We start from the raw sequence: 21,831 nt of genomic DNA, 5'->3' as shown, positions 1-21,831 counted from the left end.
CCCCCCCTCCCCTCCCCTCCCCCCTTCCCCGTGCTCTCCTCCCCTCTCAACTCCTCTTCCCTTCTTTCTCTCCCTCCCCCCGTCATACCCTTCTTCCTCTTTTGGTATTTCTTATGTGCCTTTTTCCTAAATTTCATTCTCATTTCGTTTTTTTCTGGAGATATACATATTTCATGAGTCTCATAAAAGGTAGCTTTATTCACCAATGCATTAATTTATACATATATGCCAGAATGGGACACACACACACACACACACACACACACACAATCCTCCTCCTCCTTAATTTCAGAATCCTTCCTTCCTTCCTTCCTTCCCAGTCCTTCCCGTTTGATACACGGAACCATCAGTTCAGGGTGCGATCCTTGTAATAAACCTTTTCTGTTACTAAGCGGCTTCCTTTCATATCACTCCCAAGTTTCACCCCAAGCTAAGGGACGGGAACATCAAACAGACCCGGAGTCTTTAGGAGAAGTCTCTGAATGGATATGTTTCCTCTCTGCAAGGAGATAAGTTAGTCAGACCCGAACTGGACTCCAAGGAAAAAAGAAAGAATGAACGGTCCACAGCGTAGCTCAGTCCGTCTGAGGCCCTGCCTCTAAAAGGGAAGGAACACCCTTCAGCCCGGGAGCGGCTCACACAGACGGCTGGGTCTGAGGGCCCTGGGCTCTTCTTGGCCTTGTCCATCTCATCTCCATCTCCTGATCCCGGTGCTGGCCTTGATCACACGTCCCGGCGGCGGGACACATCCAGCACCTCCGGGCCGGGCTCTCCTCCCTCAGCACCCTCCTGCTCTCTCCCGCACATGCTCAGTTCCAAACCAGGAAGTGGCCGGAGGACACGGGGCTGGGGGCCTTAGGAGCAGCGTCCACCCGCGGGGAGGGTGCGGGTGCTCTGCCTGCCGGCCCTGCAGCTTCGCCCTGGGGGCCGGGCAGATCTCTCTTTTCTCTTTGGCTATCAGGAAGGAGAGTGTGAGTGACCCGTGGTGGCCTGGCAGGGGCAGCTGGGCCCTGTCTTGCTGACCTCTCCAGTGCATGGGTTTCCTCTGGACTCCGCTCCGCCCCAGACCCTGTGGGGCCTCTACTTCACCTGGCTTAGCCCTAAGATGCAGGCCAGCACCGCACAGGCCCAGCCCTGGACCCACCACCCTAGGGGCTTTCTCAGGGCGACAACCACGAAGAAGGCCTCATTACCGCAGTTTCTGGAGTTGCCTTTGATTCATAAGAATTTTTCCTCTGAGCGCTTCTCTGGGTGTCTCTTACTTTGACAAGTAAAACTTTGGATGATACCTAATTTGTGCTTTGTTTTAATTTTTGATTTTGATTTCTTGTTTATTCACGATCTACTTAGAGGAAGGTGATGTGCTTTTATTTTCCTGAAAAAAAGACATGAATTGTAGATGGGGGGGTAATATTTACTACTTTAGTAGAAATTTATGGTGCAAGGATGACAGTGCTTTTATGATTTCTACTTTGTAGAATTTACGAGAAATTCCTTGTTGCCTTGTATGAGGTCAATTTTTAGGACTATTTAACAGACTCTTGAAAGAATATGTATTAGCCTGTTTGATATACAATGTAAGGAATACTAATGATGTTTATGTATTTTCTATATCCTTAATTCTTTGTTGATTGAGAGGACATGTCAAAAATCTCCATTTATGACATTTCAGCTTTTCTGGATGTCTTGCATTTCCAACCGATTTGGGGTAATTTATTCTAATATCCATTGTTACACATAATTATTTACTAGACCTTCTGGATTGTCAGTACCTTTTACAATAATGAATGTCTACTTTTGTTGTACTCATATTTGCTCTTTTTTTTCTAAAACGCTTGAGAACACAATATTAACCTGTAGCAGTGATTTTCCTACTTTCATTTTACGCACGCATGCTTGATTGGGATGTCTTTGCCCAGCTCTCTTTCAAATCTTTTTTTTATTTCTTCTTATGTGCGTCCCTTGTAAATGTCGTGTAGCTGGATTATTGTTCTTGTATCGATTAACTGAATTACTTCTTAATTTACCAGGGGAATTTAATCATTCTCCTTTATTATGATCTGTTTAATTTGTCTTTAGAATATTTAGAAATTGAATTTCATGGCTAATAGAATATGTAAATATCAGTAGCTTAAGTAAACAACCACAAGATCTGTTAGTAAAGAAAGGGAGAAGAGGTGTAGGACACAGGGCCAAGAGCGCTGCCAAAGTCTTAATTTCTCAGGCTACTGGAGGGGCTGAGTGACTGTGGACTTTGAGAATGATGGACTTCAACATTATCTCCTCAAATCACTAGTATATAGTCCTGGGCAAAATAAGTTCTTTCAAGTGGATTTCATTCATATAATATGAATATAAAGGAGATTATAATAGTCTCATCAGAATGTTGGAGATAATTGTGTAATACACATAAGCACTCAGGACATACCAAGTACTGACAATTGGCTGAAATTTGTATTTTTAGCTTATATTTTTTTTTGCTTGTTGCATTAGTTTTTTTAATTTTAAATTGAATTTATTGGTACATTCTAGGCAGACAATACAGTTACATTCATTACTGGGATCTTGTACCTTTACATGCCAGGTCTTGGTTCTCATTTTTTCCTCTTATCCCCACCCTCCCTTCACCCCCTCCTCCCCTCCCCACCTTAAAACACTTTAATTTTTAATTAATTTTATTTTCATTATTTTTAAGTGAATGTTTCTATTTTAATAGAATAATATAAAAGCCAGGTAAATCAAATTCATTCTTTCTCTGTATTTCTGTGTACCTCTGCATATTTTATATTCCTATTGTCTTGAATGATACCTTGAGTATGATTTTCCTCCACATCCTCCCTCTTACTTCCAGGCGTGGTTGAACTAATTTGAACATTAGCTCCTGATTACTGTTGATCGTGTATTGGGTGGTAGTGGGTGAGCTTGGGGGGTGCTAGCAGATGTATTACATTTGGTAAGATTCCTTCTTAATATTTGTAAATTTAAAAGTCACATTAATCACCACCTTTATCAACTTTATTATGCAACCTTTTTTCCTTACATAGTTCATGTTACTGAATTTTTCTTTCTTCTTTTTTTTTCTTGACGATTCCCCATATTTATTTACTAAGGTAGACAGTATCCTTTCTGAATCCTTGAATGTCCAAAATGTTTTCTGCTTACTTTTACAAGTGAACAATGATTTATTTGGGTTTAGAATTCTTGGTTTGTCAATCTTTTTCCTAAAGTCTTTATAAATACTATTTCAATGTGTACTAGCACTGAAGGCCACACACTGGGTCCTGAACTATTGACTAAGCTCTAATCCACCCTTTCCTTTTTGCTTTGTGGTTATCAGGTCAGGACTAATATGTTTTGTTTTGTTTTTGCTTTGTTTGTTTGTTTTTAAGAATTTTACTAGTGAATATTAGTTATACAGATAAATGGATCTCATTTTGGCAGATCCATGTACATATGTGGACTATTTTATCATCCCAGTCAAGTATGCCTAAAAATGAAAGCAGGAAAATCACTGCTACAGGTTAATATTGTGTTCTCAAGTGTTCTAGAGAAAAAAAAAACAAGAGCAAATATGAGCCCAAGATCTTCGTGAAATAGCACCCATTTTCCAGTACGTAATAAAATACACAACATACATTAATCCCATAATAAATGGTCAGCAAGCACTGGGGGTAGCAGCCAGGAGAAAGGGTTCATTCTGACATGCATGAAATTAAAACTTAGGTAAGGAAAGCAGGTAAATGTTCAGGGAATGAGAGGTCCAATTCACTTTTCTTGAACAGATGAATTAATAAATGCTAGCATAAACTAATGTGTGAATAATTGTCTACCCGTATATAGGCAAAGTATAAAGAGAAAATACATTTATCCCCGCCCTTCCTGCAAAAATAAGTATTCATGGTAAAATATATTTCAATTTATTTTAAAAGGAGAAAAAACGGGATTTTTTGGGTTTTATTAATTTTCCATGACAATAAAATGGCTTTGCACATTCATTCCCGATTTTGTTTGTTTTCAGGTGATCCTCGTCTTTGTTCTAAGCATCGGGTCTCTGATCATTTATTTCATCAATTCTTCTGAGTGAGTAAAGTCCTCCATCATTCTGTCTGCTATATCAGTAACTTACTTAGCTACACTGAAATTTTCCCTTGGGGGGGGTATTGTGAAATATACAGTCAACAACACACACACACACACACACACACACACAGGCTCGTGAAAGTGTGTTTAGTTGCCCCAGCAGGTGCTAAACCAAGTTCTGGAGAAATGTGTGTGCTTCCCTTGCACCTGCCGGCCGGCCTTGCTGGAGTTAGGTGGGGTCACAGAGGTTCTGAGGCTCTGTGTCTTCAGCTGCCAGCTCCACACAGGCCACTTCAGAAGGGTTTCAGGTTCCTTGGGCTTTGAAGGAGAAGTTCTGAGTTTGGATCAGAACTTCTCATGAGCCTCCAAGAACTCTGGATGGATTTGAGAACCAATAAAGCCAAACCTCACCTGTGGTAACAGAACAAGGTGCTGTCTGCTTGCCTCCAAAAGCACTCTCTCCTTGTAGCTCAGTGTTAGGGGGAGTCTCTTGAACTGAAGTCAGTCTAAAGTGAGTTCCATGTCAATCCTTTGGGAGTTTAATTGAATTTCCAGCTGAGGTTAACTTAGGATTTACAGAATCTCAAAAGCAAGGCAACCAAACTAGGTCCAGTGGCACACTCTTATAATCCAACTACTAGAGAGTCTGAGGCAGGAAATCACAAAATCGAAGCCAGCCCTGTCAATTTAGAGACACTGACACACACACACACACACACACACACACACACACACACACACACGGTGATATGCCACTGATGGAGGTGTGAGAATGCAGCTAAGGTAACTGTAGGTAGCCTAGGGGAACTGGCAGTCTTTGCTTTGTAAACTCCTAACAGATCTTTCAGGAATTTTTCTTTGATTTGGTTAAATCAATTCCATCTGACCTAGAGCAAAAAGTTGCAGAAGCTAACATATTGACTGGATAGATGAACTCGCAAACCACGGAGTAGTATGTAATCTGTACACCTCCAAATATCAACTGAAAATAATTGAAATTGAACTGATAAACCCTATCATAGTGATGACAAGAAATTTCCTGTTATTTTAAGCTCCATGGGTGATTCAAGGGTTTTATTTATGCATAGCTGCGCTCCCAAGAGGAAGGTAATTTCCTTCAGCTCTCAACATAAGTGTCTGAATTGGTCATTGATAGTGAATAAATGGAAAATTGCCTGCCTTTTCCCTATATTTGTCTTTTATAGACATGGTATTTAAACATTCACCTTTACACACTGTACTTATTTCTTTTCCAGCCCTGTTGGAAGTTGTTCTTCATATGAAGACAAAACCATCCCCATTGATCTGACTTTCAATGCTTTCTTTAGTTTCTATTTTGGATTGAGAGTAAGTACCTATGGGAAGTGGGAGGACACACAAAAACACAACTGGAGCAACGTACAGACCGTGTGTCCCTCAGTGACACACTCTGCCCAAATTATTAGGCTGAGAAGGTAAAGAGTCTGTGTGCTGTTAATAAAACCTCTCTTCTACCTCTCTCTCTCTCTCTCTCTCTCTCTCTCTCTCTCTCTCTCTCTCTCTCTCTTTCCCTCTTTCTCTCACCTACTCTGGAAGTCATAAACCAAGGCCATCACAAATGAAACCTGTCCTTTCAAAGACACATTATCTTCTTTATTGGCTTAATAACTACCACAAAGGAAACTTTACTAGTAATCACAAGGTGGTAGAATAGGACTGGCAAGTCTCTGAAGATGTCACTGTTTCTACTAATGGCACATGTAGCATCTTAGCTGTATAAAATATTGTTATATTTTTGTTTCACTTTTTTAACATTCATCTATTAATGAATTATCTCATTCCGATGACATTTAGTAAGTCCTCATTTTAGGTCTATATTTGAGTGTATTAATCCATTCCATGCTTGTGGGAGACTGTATGCATCCATATAACTACATGTGTACTTACATTTGATATAGAGAAGTATATCTCATACACATCTCATGTACATATATGTACAAACACATATGCATATAGATAGTATGTAGTTCTATGATCCTCCTTTAAAACTTATCCTACTACACTGACCATCAAAATCTTTTTTACAGGAGCAGATTCTCCTTCCTGGAAATGTGGTTTTCTTAATCTAAGTAGGGAAACTCATAAACACAGTTCATGATCAGCAGTCTTTTAGAGAGTTGTGCATTTTTCCTTGAAGACCAACTTAAATCATATACCTTCACTGCTCACATAAGATATAACTATGTATAAACATACACATATATGTTCTAGGAACAGAGAAGTATTAATTGAATACTCATTAAAGAAACAATATCTGTATCTATATACTTGTAGGATTACATGAGTTTTGCTTATGCATAAAATAGACTAATAGCAAAACTTGAGGGAATGAATCAAGTGTAGCTTAAAATAATATCATCTCTGTGATCACTGAAATTTTTGAGGGTAGCAGAATTTTCAGTTTTATGTTTTCATTTTTACAGTTTTTGGCAGCTGATGACAAGATCAAGTTCTGGCTAGAGATGAATTCTCTTGTAGACATCTTCACCATTCCCCCAACATTTATTTCGTATTACTTGAAGAGTAACTGGCTGGGTAAGTGTGTGTATGAAATCCATAGCAATAGCTAAAACAAAATGGAGAATTCTCAACATGCATTTATAAGTATTCTTCATTTTTACTTAGTGCCTGTCTGCCACTAAAAAAAATACCCCTTTGTTTTGTTTTGGTTTTTTTTCTCTCTTTTTTTTTTTACTACATCAGAAACCATTTTTAACCTCAACACCAGAAATTCACCTGGCACACAGTAGGGCTTTGATAATTGTGGGTGGAAAGGCTGCACCACCTACCTGAAAGGTGTGGCTCAGCGATGTATCCCCCAGGCACCCGAATGCTACCCGTGCTTAGACTTGTTAGGCATGGGTCCAGTTGTTCTGTATTTTAGGTGGATGTGCGGACGGTACCACAGCACTGGTAACTGTCCTAGTCATATTCTTGTCATTGGAGCATAGTACCCAACACCCACAGCCTCAAGGAGGACAGGTCTGATTTGAGCTCATGGTATTTAGAGGAGTCAGACTGCAATTGGCTGGCCCCAAGCCAGCAAGGGCACAGTGAAAATATCTGCAGAGGAAAACTGCTCAAGTCGTGGTGACAGGACACAGAGGGTGAGGGAAGGGAAGGAGATACACACTTCCGGGACCCCACGGGGATGCGCTGAACTCACTAGAGCGGGAGCCAACTGGTGAGTGCAGCACCCCTGATCCACTCCCTTCCCCACACATGAGCATTCTGGAGGACATTGCAGAGCCACACTGTGACGCTGGATTCGAACATTTTTCTGTAATTTAATATTTTCACTTTTGTCTATGAAGTACATAGCAGATCTGTTATCAATTACAAAATAAAGAAACCCTGAGGAACAGCATTGCATAGAGATTGGGCGAGCAGGCGTTTAGGTAGCTCATGGAAATTTTTCTTTAAATTCTAAAGAATTGAACAGAGTAGACAAATAGTTCTTATTATATGCGAGGCATGCTTCCGTATGCTTTATTACCACTACAGTTGTTTAAGGTAAGTGTGATTATAATTCTCATTTCACAAATGAGGACCCAGAGAACTAAGGGTATCTATCGCCGTAGGTGGCAACAGCTAGTAACTCTTAAGGCCGGGATTTGAACTTGAGCTCACGCCCTTCAGCCTGTGCCATCAAACACACTAGATTAGAGCGCTCAGGGGAAAGTAGAGGCCTGCGACCCTGACTGTGTTGGAATTCAGGCCATCTTTCAGAGTGACCCTTCGCATTTGCCAGCTCTCTCCTTTTGATTGCTCTATAGGTTTAAGGTTCCTACGAGCTTTGCGGCTGTTAGAACTCCCTAAAATACTGCAAATTCTACAAGCCATCAAGACCAGGTGAGTGCCAACATTTTCTGCTTGCTTAGTTGTTCAGATTAAGAAATGAAAATGCTGACTGGATCCAAACTCCACTCGCGCCTCCTCAGAATTTCCTTGCCACAACTGAAAAATCCCTCGGCGTCCCTGATGCTCTCTACTTATTTTTCCCTACCTATTACTTTGCACACTGGGTCAAAATCTTTTAATTGTTTCAGGGACGTTTATCTTTGTTTATAAAAAACCACACAGTGTAAGTCGATTTGGATTTTTTTTTCTTCATTGAGTTCACTTGGATTTTAATTCTAGGTTCTTCTACCAACACACACACACACACACGCACGCATGCACACGCACACACACATACACACATGCACACACACACACACCAAATAATCAGCCAGTTCAGAAGCTCTGTCTCTTCACATTTGCTTTTATTATCTTGTCTCTCCTGGCCCGTGAGAAACTTGTCCTTGGGTTCAGGAGTATAACCCAATTCCTCTGAGCACTTGAAGGGCCCATTATGCAAATCGAGCCTTAAGCTGAAGGTGTAGCTCAGTGGTACAGCCTATGAGGCAGAAGAAGCTCGGTTCATCCCTACCCAAGAAAGAGTCACTTCAGTTTCTCAAAAAAGAAACAACAAAGCTCCAAACTACTCCTGAGCAACAATACCTCTAAAGTTTCAAACAGCTAGTTCTGTTATCCATTCAAACTCTAAACACCTTCTGCATCTTCATTAGGAATGTCTAATATCACCAGATGGATTTCACTGCCTAGTGTTTGTGCATCATGGAGAAACTGGGATAGGAAAGGTCATTCTGGCCTGAGGAGTGTCCTTGCCTGAAAGCCGGAAACATGTCAGCTAAACTCTAAGGCTTTCTTTTGGTGACAAAAGCACTTCTGATCTTTTCAAACCCTTAAAGCCCCTTTATGAGGTCAGCAATCTGAGTAGTTCTATGTTTCAGTGAGCTACTCAGAGTTCCATTTTACAAGCTACTCCCTGGACTCTTGGCACAGTACATTTTGTATAATTACCTTAGATGACATAATAGCTCATTAAATTTATCTCATGTTGACCTACATACTGTATAATTTTAAAGCAATTTCCTACCAGGCTAGTGAATGTCACAGAAAATCCACAAAGAAGTATGTGTGACCTGGCGAGTTTTAGAGCTGTGTGTCTCAGACGCTAAAGTGTGTAAGAAATAGGCAGAGGAACTTGTCACACTGCAGACTGGCAGGTGAGGTTCTCAGTACCTCCTGAGAACACCATGGCTTCCAGTCCATGAACTCCTGCCTTGAGTAGTGAGCAAGATCTTAGAGAATGAGGTGTCTGTAGTTTTGGGACCTGCTTGAGGAGACCCAACCGTGCTTCTTGCTTTTCTTTCCTGCAGCAATTCGGTGAAGTTTTCCAAGTTGTTATCAATATTTCTCAGTACCTGGTTCACTGCAGCAGGGTTCATTCACTTGGTAAGTGTCTCGTCACCACCCTGCATCCCCAGTGAGTGTCTACCGGGGGGGGTGACCCATGGAGACCAGAAATGTGACTTCTCCCTTTCTCTCCCTCTATTTTCTTCCATGATCGCACGTACCATACGTATGTGTCTCCCATCACATCGAAGGGTCTGTGTTCCTCTTCCAACTTTCAAAATCTGCTCTGAGGGAAAGACCTAATAAAATCTATGGGATCTCAGCAATAGGCAGAATCTCCCACAGAGGCTTCGTGGAGATTTGGGGCTTCTGAAGTTAAATATATGCATGTATATAATAAGACATTAAATAAATAAATAAAGGCAAACTACAGGTGTGGCTCAGTGGTAGAGCCCTTACCCAGAGCACTCAAGGTCCTGAGTTCAATTTCCAATACTGCCAAAAAAAAAAAAAAAAAAAAAAAAACGGAAAGAGAAAGCCAATTGGAGAATTTCAGACTTATGTAAAGCTGGATACTTGTGAGGGAGGAGGTGCTGTTGGGAGATAGGCTGTGGGCCTCCCTGACTCTCCTGAAATTTTGTACCTCGCTGCCTCATTTGCTTAGGGAAAGGCTAGTTCCTATCTCATATCATAAGCAGCATAGTGAGTGGCTTTCAGCAACAGGAAAGAAACTCCTGGGATTTACTGCTTTCAAACAGTTGAGGAGCAGTCATTAGAAACTATGGAAACTGAAACAGGATATTAAAAATCTGCAGAACTATTTGTGAACAAAATCAAACAAAATATAGCAGACTTTCCTTTGACTTCTGTGTCAGGATTAATTAAAGCAATAATAATTTAAAAAGAAAATAACTGTCCTCGATCTATCAGGAAAAAGGTCAAATACTAAATGAAACTAGGATAATAGCTTCAAGGAACAAAAACCAGCTCCACCCCTCCTTCACACTCCAGAAGGAGACTCTTTTTTTTTTTCCTGAAAAGGTCAAGAGGAAGGCAGAGCAAGGAGGTTAGAGGGCTGCACCTTGAGTCCTGAGGTATCAGGGGACAAGGAATCACCGGTGTCCCTGTGGGGTCGCTCTCATCCCAGATGCGAGGTGAGGAGCCATATGCCCTCTTCTGCCTTCAGTAGCAGTTTGAATGAGAGGCTCTCAGGCTTTCTATAGCCTACGAGCATATTTCATTTGACCACATTATGTTTTTATTGTGTTCTTTGTTTTTAATTAATTGCTAAGTTTTATGGACAACTCATGGAAAAACCCGGATCTCTGATTTCTTTGGGAAAATACAAGAGTCTGGCAACGCTACTCTCCCCAGGCCTACAAGAGTCACAGTTAAAGAGTAGCTGCTTCCTGTGTATATAGAGTGAGTGCCCAAAGGCTGGCAGCAGCCTCTGCCTGCCCCGCTATTCCCTGAACTCTTGCTCTGCCCCTCTGAACACAAGAGCAGGTGTCCTACTGGACGTGCAGTCTCCTGAGCAAGGCCACTCCAGTGATTTCTCTAATTTCCACAATACAAAGAAACCCACAAGAGCTACACCCCAAAGTAAGGGAAAGAGTAGGTTTGGTTGAAAGTATATTTGAAATGCAAACCAAAATAAATCATCTTCCAGTACTCACAGTACTCCAGCAAAAGTTGATGCCGCTCAAAGGCCAGCATTAACTCAAAAAGAATCAGTGTGGCACCAAAGCATGAATTCTGCCCAGAATTACAAGGACATGGGTGGAGGGCAGAGAGATACCAGTATGAGATACAGTAGCCCCATAATACAATAGCTACAACACCAAGCTCTATAATATAATTTGCCCAAGGGAACAAAGAAAAAGTTGAAAAGCCTTCCATACTGCAAGAATGCACATAGCCTACAATAATCCTTCTGAGACTAAATGTTCCCAAGCAAAAGGACACAAAAAAGGCACCAGAAAGATATTTACAAATAAAGCTTTGCATCTATCAGTCGAGTATCGTGTATTCCAGGTAAAATGACCCTCTCTTATTAATCCCAGCTGTCTTTTAAAGCAGTTACTGGCCTTCAAGGGTAACGAAGAGAATCCAAGAAGAACAAAGCAAGGCCCACAGAAGGGGGGAAAAGAAAGTAGCCTTGGATTTCCAGGGTGTGTTGATCAATACCTGACGATGAAGAAGTGTCTATGTGATGTCCCTGCAAAAGGAAATACAACCTGTCTTGTCACAATAAACACCCAAGGCAAATGGGACCCGTGAGCCCACTTTTGAAATGTAGCTTGGTAAAACCCAGCCACAAAGGAAATGAATCAAAACTAAGAATTCAAAATGGACAAGCCATGATCAAAACCAGTGAATAAACGTCTAATACAGATGACGTGACTGGGGCCGTGATGGTTACAGACTAAGATGTGTACCCAAAAGGTAACTATAATGTAAGGAGTGGAAACACCAGTGGAAGGTGAGAGGATATAGGTAAGGAACCTTGCGTCCCCCTCCTCTAGAGTGTATTGTGTCTTAAAGCTCAAATGTAAAGCTGAAAATCACGAAATCCAGCTTTGATACCTGGACTTACTTTAGCACCAGCCGCATTCCTCTGTCTTACCTTGCACTTATTGCCCCCAGTTTGGGCCAAGGGTTTGATGCTGGAGCGACCATAGGAAGAGGAGCTGAGGGAAAAGACGGATCCCACGAAGGCACCCACTGTCTTCCCCTCCGAGCTATGAGCAGTATAGAGGTGCTGGGTAAGCCGGGAGGAACTGGGAGTGCTGAAGCTGCTATCTGACTCCCAAACATAGTGCAGAAGCCTTATTTCCAGCCTGAAATCAACTTAATTTTAGTCTTTACAACATTTTGTTCAGGGAAATTACTGAAGCCATGCAGGGAGATGTTATAAAAGGGGCTGTGGGGCTTGGCCTCAAGGAAACTGTCCCAGGATACTACGGGATTTAAATCTGTGTGAATTGAACCTGGCTTATTTTTGTGATATGTTATTGTCTTAAAATACAGCAAAAGGAGAAGTCAGTGGGAGCAGATTCGCACACTCTGTAAAATACTTACTGTTAGTTTGAGAGGAAATTACAGGGGTACAATCCCTTTCCGACTTGGGAGGACAGGGTTATAGGGATCTCCACTCTCAAATCCCCCATTAAATTTCGGAAACAGCTCCCATTTGTTACTTCACTTTTAAAAAGTGATCAGACCCATTTCTAATTACCGTAACAGTTCTTGATGACACAAAATGCCGTCTTTCCCCCAGAAATCTCCAACATTTCATCATTTTTGTTGCTAAGTGGGAATGGACAGCATCTATGGGAGTTATAGGGAAAATCTCTAAAAATAGGAAAGTTGTATTTGGATATATATGAGTGAGTTACAAGTATCCATTATATACTACAGATGATATAATATATCTATAAAATATTTTGTATAGAACAAATTTATATATATTTGAATATAAATATAAATGAATGTAAATATAAATATATCAATTATTCCACTTATTCAGTATGAAATTGATAATATGAAATTTAATTTTTCTTAAAATGGGAAGACTCAGAGGGAAAATCCTTGAAGAAAATGCTTTTCTGCTTTTTTAATCATGAAAGACTTTCGCATGGATGAGGGAAATAACTTGGAAAGCTTGTTTGCTTTTCCCTAGACACGAGTGTTCATATGCTTAAACTCACTGAAATAAAGTGTTCAGTTTCCTTCCTCTAAGGTGGTTGGAAAATGAGAATGAGTGGTAACTGCTCAGTCTGAGTGCTGTGGGGGCCCCTGGGGGTTAGGAGGCAAGGACAGCAGTGGACAGCCAGCCCCTGGGCAGTGGTCTGAATGCTGGGCACAAGCTGGGTCCCAATAATCACTATGAAAAAAACCAAGGTTTTCCAACCATGGCTTCCAATTTGCAAAATCTTCACGGCAGCCTAGAAATCATTTTCATTTGAATTGAATGAAGTGAAACCGATCCAACCATTAGCCTATTCTTTTGAACCTATCTCTTGCATTCTATTCAGAGATCTTTCCCTTCTCTCTGTGGACAGGTGGAGAATTCTGGTGATCCCTGGCTCAAAGGCAGAAATGCACAGAATATATCCTATTTTGATTCCATTTACCTGGTCATAGCAACAATGTCGACTGTTGGCTTTGGAGATACAGTGGCCAAGACCTCTCTGGGACGGACCTTCATCATGTTCTTCACCCTGGGGAGTTTGGTAAAGAATAATTTAAATTTTTTGAATATAGCTACGTAAGCTGAAAGACCACTTGATTAATAGAGCGAGATAAAACAGTTTGGGTTTGGGAATGAAAGTTGCCTCATTCAGAGTAAGCACCATATGAAAGAAAATGCAGGGATGAGTAGATCCCTTATTTTTCACACTGCGTTTCTCCAGAACCCATGACACAATTTCTTGATCTTCAGGGTAGATAAAAGGAGCAGACTTTCCTTATTAGTCTCTGCAAAGATTCCTGCAAATGCATCTTCCTTTATCCTTGCCCATAAATTAGTCTTTCTTGTAAAGAGAAAAGACATTTGAGATTTGGTCTGAAGAAAGTTCCATCTTGTCCACCGTTAATGGGTAAGGCCTGTACATCAGCATATAATTCCAGATAAATGAGAACTGTGCTGATTTCGAGAGTGTAACAAGGGCAAAGGAAGCCTCCTTTCCTTTAGTGACTTTTATTTCAGTCCTTTAAGAGCCATAATAGAGCTCTCTATCTACCTTTCTTCTAATCTTCTGTCCACCGGGTTATATACTTGCATTTCAGTCCTTACTTTTCTCACACTCTGGAATGTCCCACGACCCAAATGCTGTAAAGTCAGAGGCAGAAGGAAGTCAGGATTCACTAAGTTGGTAGGGAAGCTGCCTCACTACTTGCCTTTGGATTTATTAATTGAATGCTGAAAAACATTTCATTGAGTTTTAACACAATCTGGACACCAAAGTAAGGAAGAAAATTGACCTCCCTTTAAAAATTCAATCATAACTACTTCTAGATGAGAGAAAGTTATATGCCTCTTCTTTCTTTCTTTAAGTATAGGAATTTGAGGATTTTTCTGTCAAAATAACAAGACCTGGGGTTTGCTGATCATTTTAGGTCCTATTTGCGAACTATGTTCCTGAAATGGTGGAACTTTTTGCTAACAGGAGGAAATATACCAATTCCTATGAAGTGGTCAAAGGAAAAAAGTGAGTAACTTTTTAAGCACAATATAAGCAGATTAAGACATGCTATAAATCACATATCTCATTCTTGATGCCCATTGCCTGGCCAAGTTATGGAACCCAAGGGCTTTCATTTACTAATGAACTCTGTGCTAGAAAAATTGTGATGCAAATATATTTCTACTTAATACAAACTACTATAGAAGTGCTTGTATTTCACCTAAATAACAAGAAGAGAGAGATGGAGGAACACACACACACACACACACACACACACACAAAGTGGGGAGGGGGAGATTTCCCCCAAACTAATATTTAAATGAGAAAAGGAGAGCTTTGGGAGGGGAATACATACCATAGTTAACTACAAGCACATTCAAGAAGGTAAAAGTGGAATGAAAGCCGATCACTTTGATCCCAGGAATTCAGGGCCAGCCTACCTGATGGGCAGTTCTGTCATGAATAAGTCAATGAAATTAGAGGGATTACAGAAGACATTTTAAGGCAATAATTACTCCTTGGGAGTCATTACGAAGATGGTATCCATGTGGGAGTAGACAGTTGCTGTGCAGACATCCTTCCATAAGTAGTGTATGTGTGTGTAAAATTGCAGTGCCTTTGTACAAGTTGTGATCTGGCGGGGTCTTTTGTGATGCATATCATCATCTACAACTACATGAGAAACCCTTCTTGCACCACTTCTAGTCTAGCCTGCTTGCTTGCTTCTTTTTCTTTCTCTAATAGACCTGTGTGACTGCCCTTCGATTCTGATAGCAGAATTAAAATGACAGATTATGTTATAATTCACTAAATACTATTCAAAAGTAATTCATAAATACTATTGGGCATGGCAGTATTTCTACAACCCTTTTCACTGTGTTCTCATAACTATTACTTATCTTCATAAGTATTGAGATAAGCCGTGGATTGGATTGAGATAAGCCGTGATTCAAATTTAAAATAATGAATGTAGTGAAACTGTCTTAGGGAAAACTGTCCAAAACCATTTGGGGCTCATTTTTTTGGTCAAAGATTTGCTATAATGGGGAGTAATTTATACCTTCTTTTGCTTTCCTCTTAGGCCATTGGTTTTGGCTGAGCTCTAGCTGTAGCTTCCCCAGGAGGGAAATGAAAGTGGAGGTGTTTGATCCTATTTTACTGTGGATTCATGTTATCTCACCTATATCCTTATGCCTTTTCACACCTAAGAAGGAAAGAACAGATTGGAGCTGTTAAATTTGATGTAATTCTTTTTTATTTAGTCTCTGTAGAAAAGAGGTACCATGTAGGTAGAAAGTCCTTTGGAGCCCTCGAGCACTCTCTTAGCACACTTGGTAAAAAATGTGACTGATGAAGTTGTACAGAGAGGAAAGAAAAAATGGTGGAATTAATGAAAAAATAAATACATTGAGAATCAGTAAAATTAAGTACAGAAGCCAAAGTCTAACACCATTTATCTCAGGAAAGGGATGTAGGGCATGTAATAATCAGCTAATCTGGTCTGAAAATTTTAAGATTAAGTTTTCAGTCTTCTTAAATGAGTAGTAGTGAAAAAAACACTGTCTTTGAATGTACTGAATCTAAGAAAATTATCAGAAAGAAAGAATTTTGTCAGAAAACGTCTGTTCCTGTCTTAGCTGTCTCTTCCTAGTACTAACTTGTCTTGTAACTACTCAATCATTTCAAATACGGAGGATAAACTGAAGATTTCGAGGATGTGGTTGGAGCTACCTCAGGGGAAAATGGATTGAATTATTCTCAGTCTCAGTCCCTTAAGGAAAAGCATATGCCTATATTAGCTAATCAGGAATCAAGTGAAAACATCAAGTGGAAATCTGTTTTAAGTTGTAAATAATCATGACAAACCTAGCAATAATGACTACGTGCATGCAGAGCTACATGAGAACAACCAGGCACATGAACCGGAGCTGGGCTAGAAGCCTACAGAAATCTGATGCTTTTTATCCATTGGGGATGCAGTATTTATACTTCTATAGTTAAATATCAAATTTGTTTACAAACAAGGTTAAGCTAATTGTCCACCCCTAAAACTGGACATGAAGATACAGTTCTCTCTGCATCTGTAGGTTCAATCACCTGTAGCTGGAAAATATTTGGAAAAAAATGCATCTGAAGTGAATCTATGCAGACTTGATCTCCTTGTCAATATTCCCAAAGTAGACAGTATCACAACTATTTACATTGGCATTTTCATTGAATTAGGAATTAGAAGTAATCTAGAGATGATTTGAAATATACACAAGTGTGTGCATGATTGAGGTGAAAATACTGTTCCATTTAATAAGGGGGCATGAGCATCTGCAGATTTGGCTGTCCTTGTGGGTCTTGGAATACATTCCCACGGAAACTACAGGACACCTTTATATGTGTTCCTCAGATAATCCGCCTTCCTGATCTTGCCACCCAGGTTCATTGTGGTCTGTGGAAACATCACTGTTGATAGCGTGACTGCTTTCCTGAGGAACTTCCTACACCACAAGTCAGGGAAGATCAACACCGACATTGTTTTCCTGGGAGAGTAAGTGTGTGGCTCGTGGGTTTCAAACTGATACTTAAAATATGTGTGAATATTTTTCATGGAAGAAAATTGCTCTGTTATATTCATAGAAACTTTTAGAAATAATAATAAATAAGGAAGAAAGAGGAAAAGCAATCTCATGTTCAGAGTCAACCTATATAAATATTTTCCAATATATCGTGCCAGATGTTTTTCTGAGGTGCAATCAAAATATATAGTGAATGTTTAAATTTAAAAATAATTTATTTCTTTCTGCATAAAATTTGAGTTTTCCTGAAACAAAATGTGATCAAAATATACATTGGATGTTTAGATTTTGAAAATATTGCCTGTCATCGAGGTGTCTTTTATTACACACTTTTATGAAGTACAATCAAAAGTATGGTGGATATAGCAGTCACATGTCATCTAACAGGAAGATGGCCTCCTAAAAACACTGTGGTGCGTCCTTATCATCTTATTCACCAGATCCGGGACCTATGTGGTTCTTGGTTCTCCCCGGTAGTAAAAATGACCATGAAAGGTAAACATCTTTAATCACTTCAGGACATTGAGGCAGCTGTGACAACACAGCTAAAGACACTCGTGCAAGCCAACTTACAGAAATGCTTCAGAAAGTAGAAAGAAGGGTGGAATAAGTGTGTTCACAGCAAAGAGGGACGTTTTGAGGGGACGAATAGCACTGTGTCTCTTACTGTAACAAATTTTTTTTAATTTAAACTTTCACTACATCTTTTGATCACACCACGTATGGACTAATATTATTTAAGGGCTCTCGATTATTTGATGTTTGGGTTACTCTACATTTATTGTCATTGTACATGACCATAATTTTGTTCACAAATCTGGCACACTTTATAAATTATTACTTTTTAACTGTTAATTCTGAGGATTAGAAATGTGAATTTCAAGAGATTATCCCTAATAATACTGTTGTTCTATATGGTTTTATTTTTTTCTAGTGGAGTCTAAGTCAAATAGTTTGCCAAACAGTGGGAAATACATATTTAATACAAAGATATTTTTAAAGTATTAATTAAATAAGTGGCTTCTCCCTATTTTAATTTATATTTTAACTTTTATTTCCCAACATAAATCAGTCCATATCACTTTATTTTACAATTTTCAACTCTAGCTTGTAGTAAGATTGAACAGTTTTACATTTTGAACATTTTGCTTTGTTTTTTAAATTCCCCCATTTTTTTTGTCCTTTTCTATTAGGAGAACTTTTATTGTTTTATTGACTTCTAAACATTCAAAGTATTTTCATGTTACACCTTTTAAGTCATTTGCTGTATATTTATTTTCCTCCAACTTTTACCTTTTGCTTGTGCTTTTATTTTAATGCTGAAGGATTTAATATACATGTACGCCAATCCATCAATTTGTTCCTTTTGGCTCCTTTTCTGACATTTTTAGGTTTCTTCATTCTAGAATTAAAGTAATATTTCTCTAATGTTTTTGCAATGTGATTTTTACTATTTAAGCTATCTGAAATTTATTGTGTGTGATGTGTGGAGAATTAACATCTTTATTTTTCAGAAATGATAACTCAGTTTTCCAAAAATTGTTCTCTAAAATAAGTTAGCCAGGCTTGAAATGACGATTTGTTCTTACCCAGGATTATATATGGGATCATCCTCACCTCCACTTGTTTTACAGTGGATCGCTCTGTGCTTTACACGCTGAGAAAGCCCAGTCCACCATGAACTCTGGCTTTTGAATATGTGATGTCCAACAGCCTTTCACTTACTCTCTAATGCTAATAGTGGGCAGAGAACAGCTCTGTTTCCACATCACTGTTATGCCTCTCTTTCCTGAAACCTATGCTTTATTTGAATCCTTAGAAAATAGTAGGGGGAAGGAGAAAATGAAGATAATGAAGAGGAGAGTCCTGAAATAAACTGTAGGGTAATCATCGTAACGCGCCAGAGACAAGCATGAAATCATTAGGTGCATGGAAAGTGATATATTTTATCTGGTCACATTTTTACTGGCTGATGTGAGTTAATTGTATGTACGTGTCAAAAGAGTGGACTTGGTTAAATAGTGCATAATATTGGAAGCAGCCTTCTAGAATTTTTTTGATTACATCTACACTTTGACGACTCTGAAATTCACATTATTCTCCAGACATTTTCTGTGGATTCAGATTCACACAACTAACTGCCTACTGGGAATTATGACCCCACTTTTCGTCCATGCTCCCCAAAGTGAACTCCTGATCTTACATTTCCCCTCGACATCTCACAAGGCAAACAAGGGTGGAAAGCCCACAGCCCTCCCCAGGCTGGGGAGCTGGACTTAGTAAGTGTAGTCCCTTAGAACAGAAAACCACGCCTTGTCTCCCTCCAGCCCTGTGTGCATTTTCATCACGGCTAGGACTTACTCTCTTGAAAATCCTCCTTCTGTTCCTATCCTTGTCTGTACTGTCACAAACCTCCCCAAAGTTCAGTCTCGCCCGAGTTTCCCTGAAGGCTGCTGTATGTGTTCCTTCCTTTCGCTCTGAAGCTCTTTTCCCACTTGTGTGGTCCCAGGTGGCCCTCACCTCTCAGCACTAGGAGGACCTCCAGCCATCTATCTGAATCTCTGCCTTCTAATTTCCTTCGGTGTCTTCTTCTGTTTTATTTACCTTAAAGCAATTTTTTGGTTTTTTTCTCTCTCACTGAGTTTATTGGTACATTGTAGGTGTACAGAATAGTTCCATTCATCATTGGGATCTTGTAAATTTACAGAACAGGTCCTGGTTCTCATTTTTTCCCCATATCCCTGCCCTCCCTTCACCCCCCTCCTTTCCCTATTTACAAAAACTTTGTTTACTTTTTTTGTTTCCTCCTATTTTTTCTTGTCCCTATTTCCTTTCCCCTACCCTTCCCACTTTCCCTACACCTTTAGCCCTTTCTTCCTATTTCACATTGTTAATTATCTAATTAGGATCTTATGTACTATTACAGTATGTTATTAGCCCTTTTCCTATTTCACATTGTTAATTATCTAATTAGGATCTTATGTACTATTACAGTATGTTCACACCAGAGAAACTACTTGGTATTTACACATGTGTTAATTATTTATTTCACTTAGGATCATACCCTCAATATATATCTATTTTCCTATAAATGAATCTAATTTGTCATTCTTTATGACTGAGTAGTACTCCATTTTATAGAAAAACCACATCTTCTTTATCCAGATTCCAACTGATAGGCAAATGGGCTGTTTCCAAGTTTTAGCTATTACAAACTGTGCTGCTATAAACATAGGTGTGCATATATCATTGTGATATGATTCTTTTAATTCTTTCGGAAAGATACCCAGCAGAGGGATGGCTGGGTCAAATGGAACCTCTAGTCCCAGCTCTTTGAGGTATCTCCACATTGATTTCCACAGTGGTTGCACCAGTCTGCACTCCTACCAAAAATGGAGAAGGGTTCCTTTCTCCCCACAACCCTGACAACATTTGTTATTGGTTGATTTCTTGATAGCAGCCATTCTTTGTGGGGTGAGGTGGAATCTCAGTGTTGTTTTTATCTGCATCTATCGAATGACCAGTGATGTGGAACATTTTTTCATATATTTTCTTGCTGCTTTTACTCTTTGTCTGAGAAATGTCTGATCACTTCAGATGCCCATTTTTGAATCGGGTCTTTATATTTGGGGGCTGATTGTTTTGAGTTCTTTATATATTCTAGATAAGAGTCCTTTGTCTGAGGAGCAGCTGGTGAAAATTTCTTCCCACATTGTAGGTTGTCTTTTAGTTCTGTTGATGGTTTCTTTTGCCACTAAATTTGCTGGAAGATAAGTTAGACAGAACTCTTAAAGCAATTATTATGCTGTAAAGTTGAGGTGGATTTTCCTATAACATAACTGTTAATATTTTCTTCTTTACCTTACATTTGTGTTGCTTCTCCAGTTAAAGGTGGAGTCTCACTCTCCTCCCTTTCACTCTGGGCTGAACTGTGGCTTGGATGGTCATCAGAATGCTGAAGAAGGGATGTTTCCACACCCATCCTTTAAGGGGAATGATCATTCAGCTTTCGGTTGGAGTCCTGAGGTGTCAGGCAAAACTCCATGTAACCTTGCTGGAGAGAGGGCCCGGCCAGCTTCATCTCCTCTCGTATGAGTAAGGCATGCTTTTGGGAAGTCCAGCACCCAGGCAAACAACCACTGAAGGTATCCAGAGTCAGGGCCTCAGTCTACAATATATGGAGTGTAAGAAACACCTTCCTGAGATCAGCCAACCCGAAAAGCATGAAAATGATCAATTATTGTTTTAGTCGATACTTACCAGAATGCTTTGCTTGGCAGAAATGATAAGTGATACCAAAAGGGGGAGTACTGGAAATGTAGTTCTGTCATACTAGAAGTTAAAATGTGTCTTCCTACCTAGCAAATTTAAGGTCCTGAGTTCGATCCCCGCTACTGGAAAAATAAAAATAATAATTTAAAAAATGCAGCCTTTCCTTAGAACCTGGTCTGAGAAGAGGCTGAAGGGTTGCATAGGGACGCTGGGCAGAGGCTGGTGAGGCAATGAGGACATCGCTAGTAGAGGACAAGTACCCCATGTTATGACGGCAGAAACTCACAACATGTTTCCTGGCAACCGTGTGGGAGATGGAAAATGTACACAGTGAAATTAGGTAAAGCAAGCTAAGAAGATTCTCTAAAGAACACTGAGTTGTTTTCTTTACTTGTGTATGCTATTAAAAGAAAATCCCTTCGTTTTCAAGCAGAAATAAAAAGAAATATGAAAGGCTCAAAATAGTTTGTCCAGCTGGCCAA

General features: G+C 39.7%; 1 protein-coding gene across 1 annotated transcript in view; it reads left to right on the top strand.

The window, feature by feature from the left end:
• The window catches only part of LOC104848577 (potassium channel subfamily U member 1), a gene marked incomplete at its 3' end in the record, with an annotated part of 121,167 nt that overhangs the window by 11,622 nt on the left and 87,714 nt on the right, over positions 1-21,831 (top strand). The window contains exons 3-10 of the mRNA XM_033765578.1: positions 4,019-4,080; positions 5,337-5,427; positions 6,543-6,654; positions 7,896-7,971; positions 9,345-9,420; positions 13,386-13,556; positions 14,443-14,534; positions 16,939-17,049. Coding sequence (XP_033621469.1) covers positions 4,019-4,080; positions 5,337-5,427; positions 6,543-6,654; positions 7,896-7,971; positions 9,345-9,420; positions 13,386-13,556; positions 14,443-14,534; positions 16,939-17,049 — 791 coding nt within the window. The remainder of the gene's footprint in view (positions 1-4,018; positions 4,081-5,336; positions 5,428-6,542; positions 6,655-7,895; positions 7,972-9,344; positions 9,421-13,385; positions 13,557-14,442; positions 14,535-16,938; positions 17,050-21,831) is intronic.

Source organism: Fukomys damarensis, unplaced genomic scaffold (assembly GCF_012274545.1).
Source record: "Fukomys damarensis isolate Sample0158 unplaced genomic scaffold, DMR_v1.0_HiC HiC_scaffold_18, whole genome shotgun sequence".
Lineage (NCBI taxonomy): Eukaryota > Metazoa > Chordata > Mammalia > Rodentia > Bathyergidae > Fukomys > Fukomys damarensis.
Note: the sequence above shows the minus strand (reverse complement) of the source record. Positions and strands in the feature narration are given on the sequence as shown.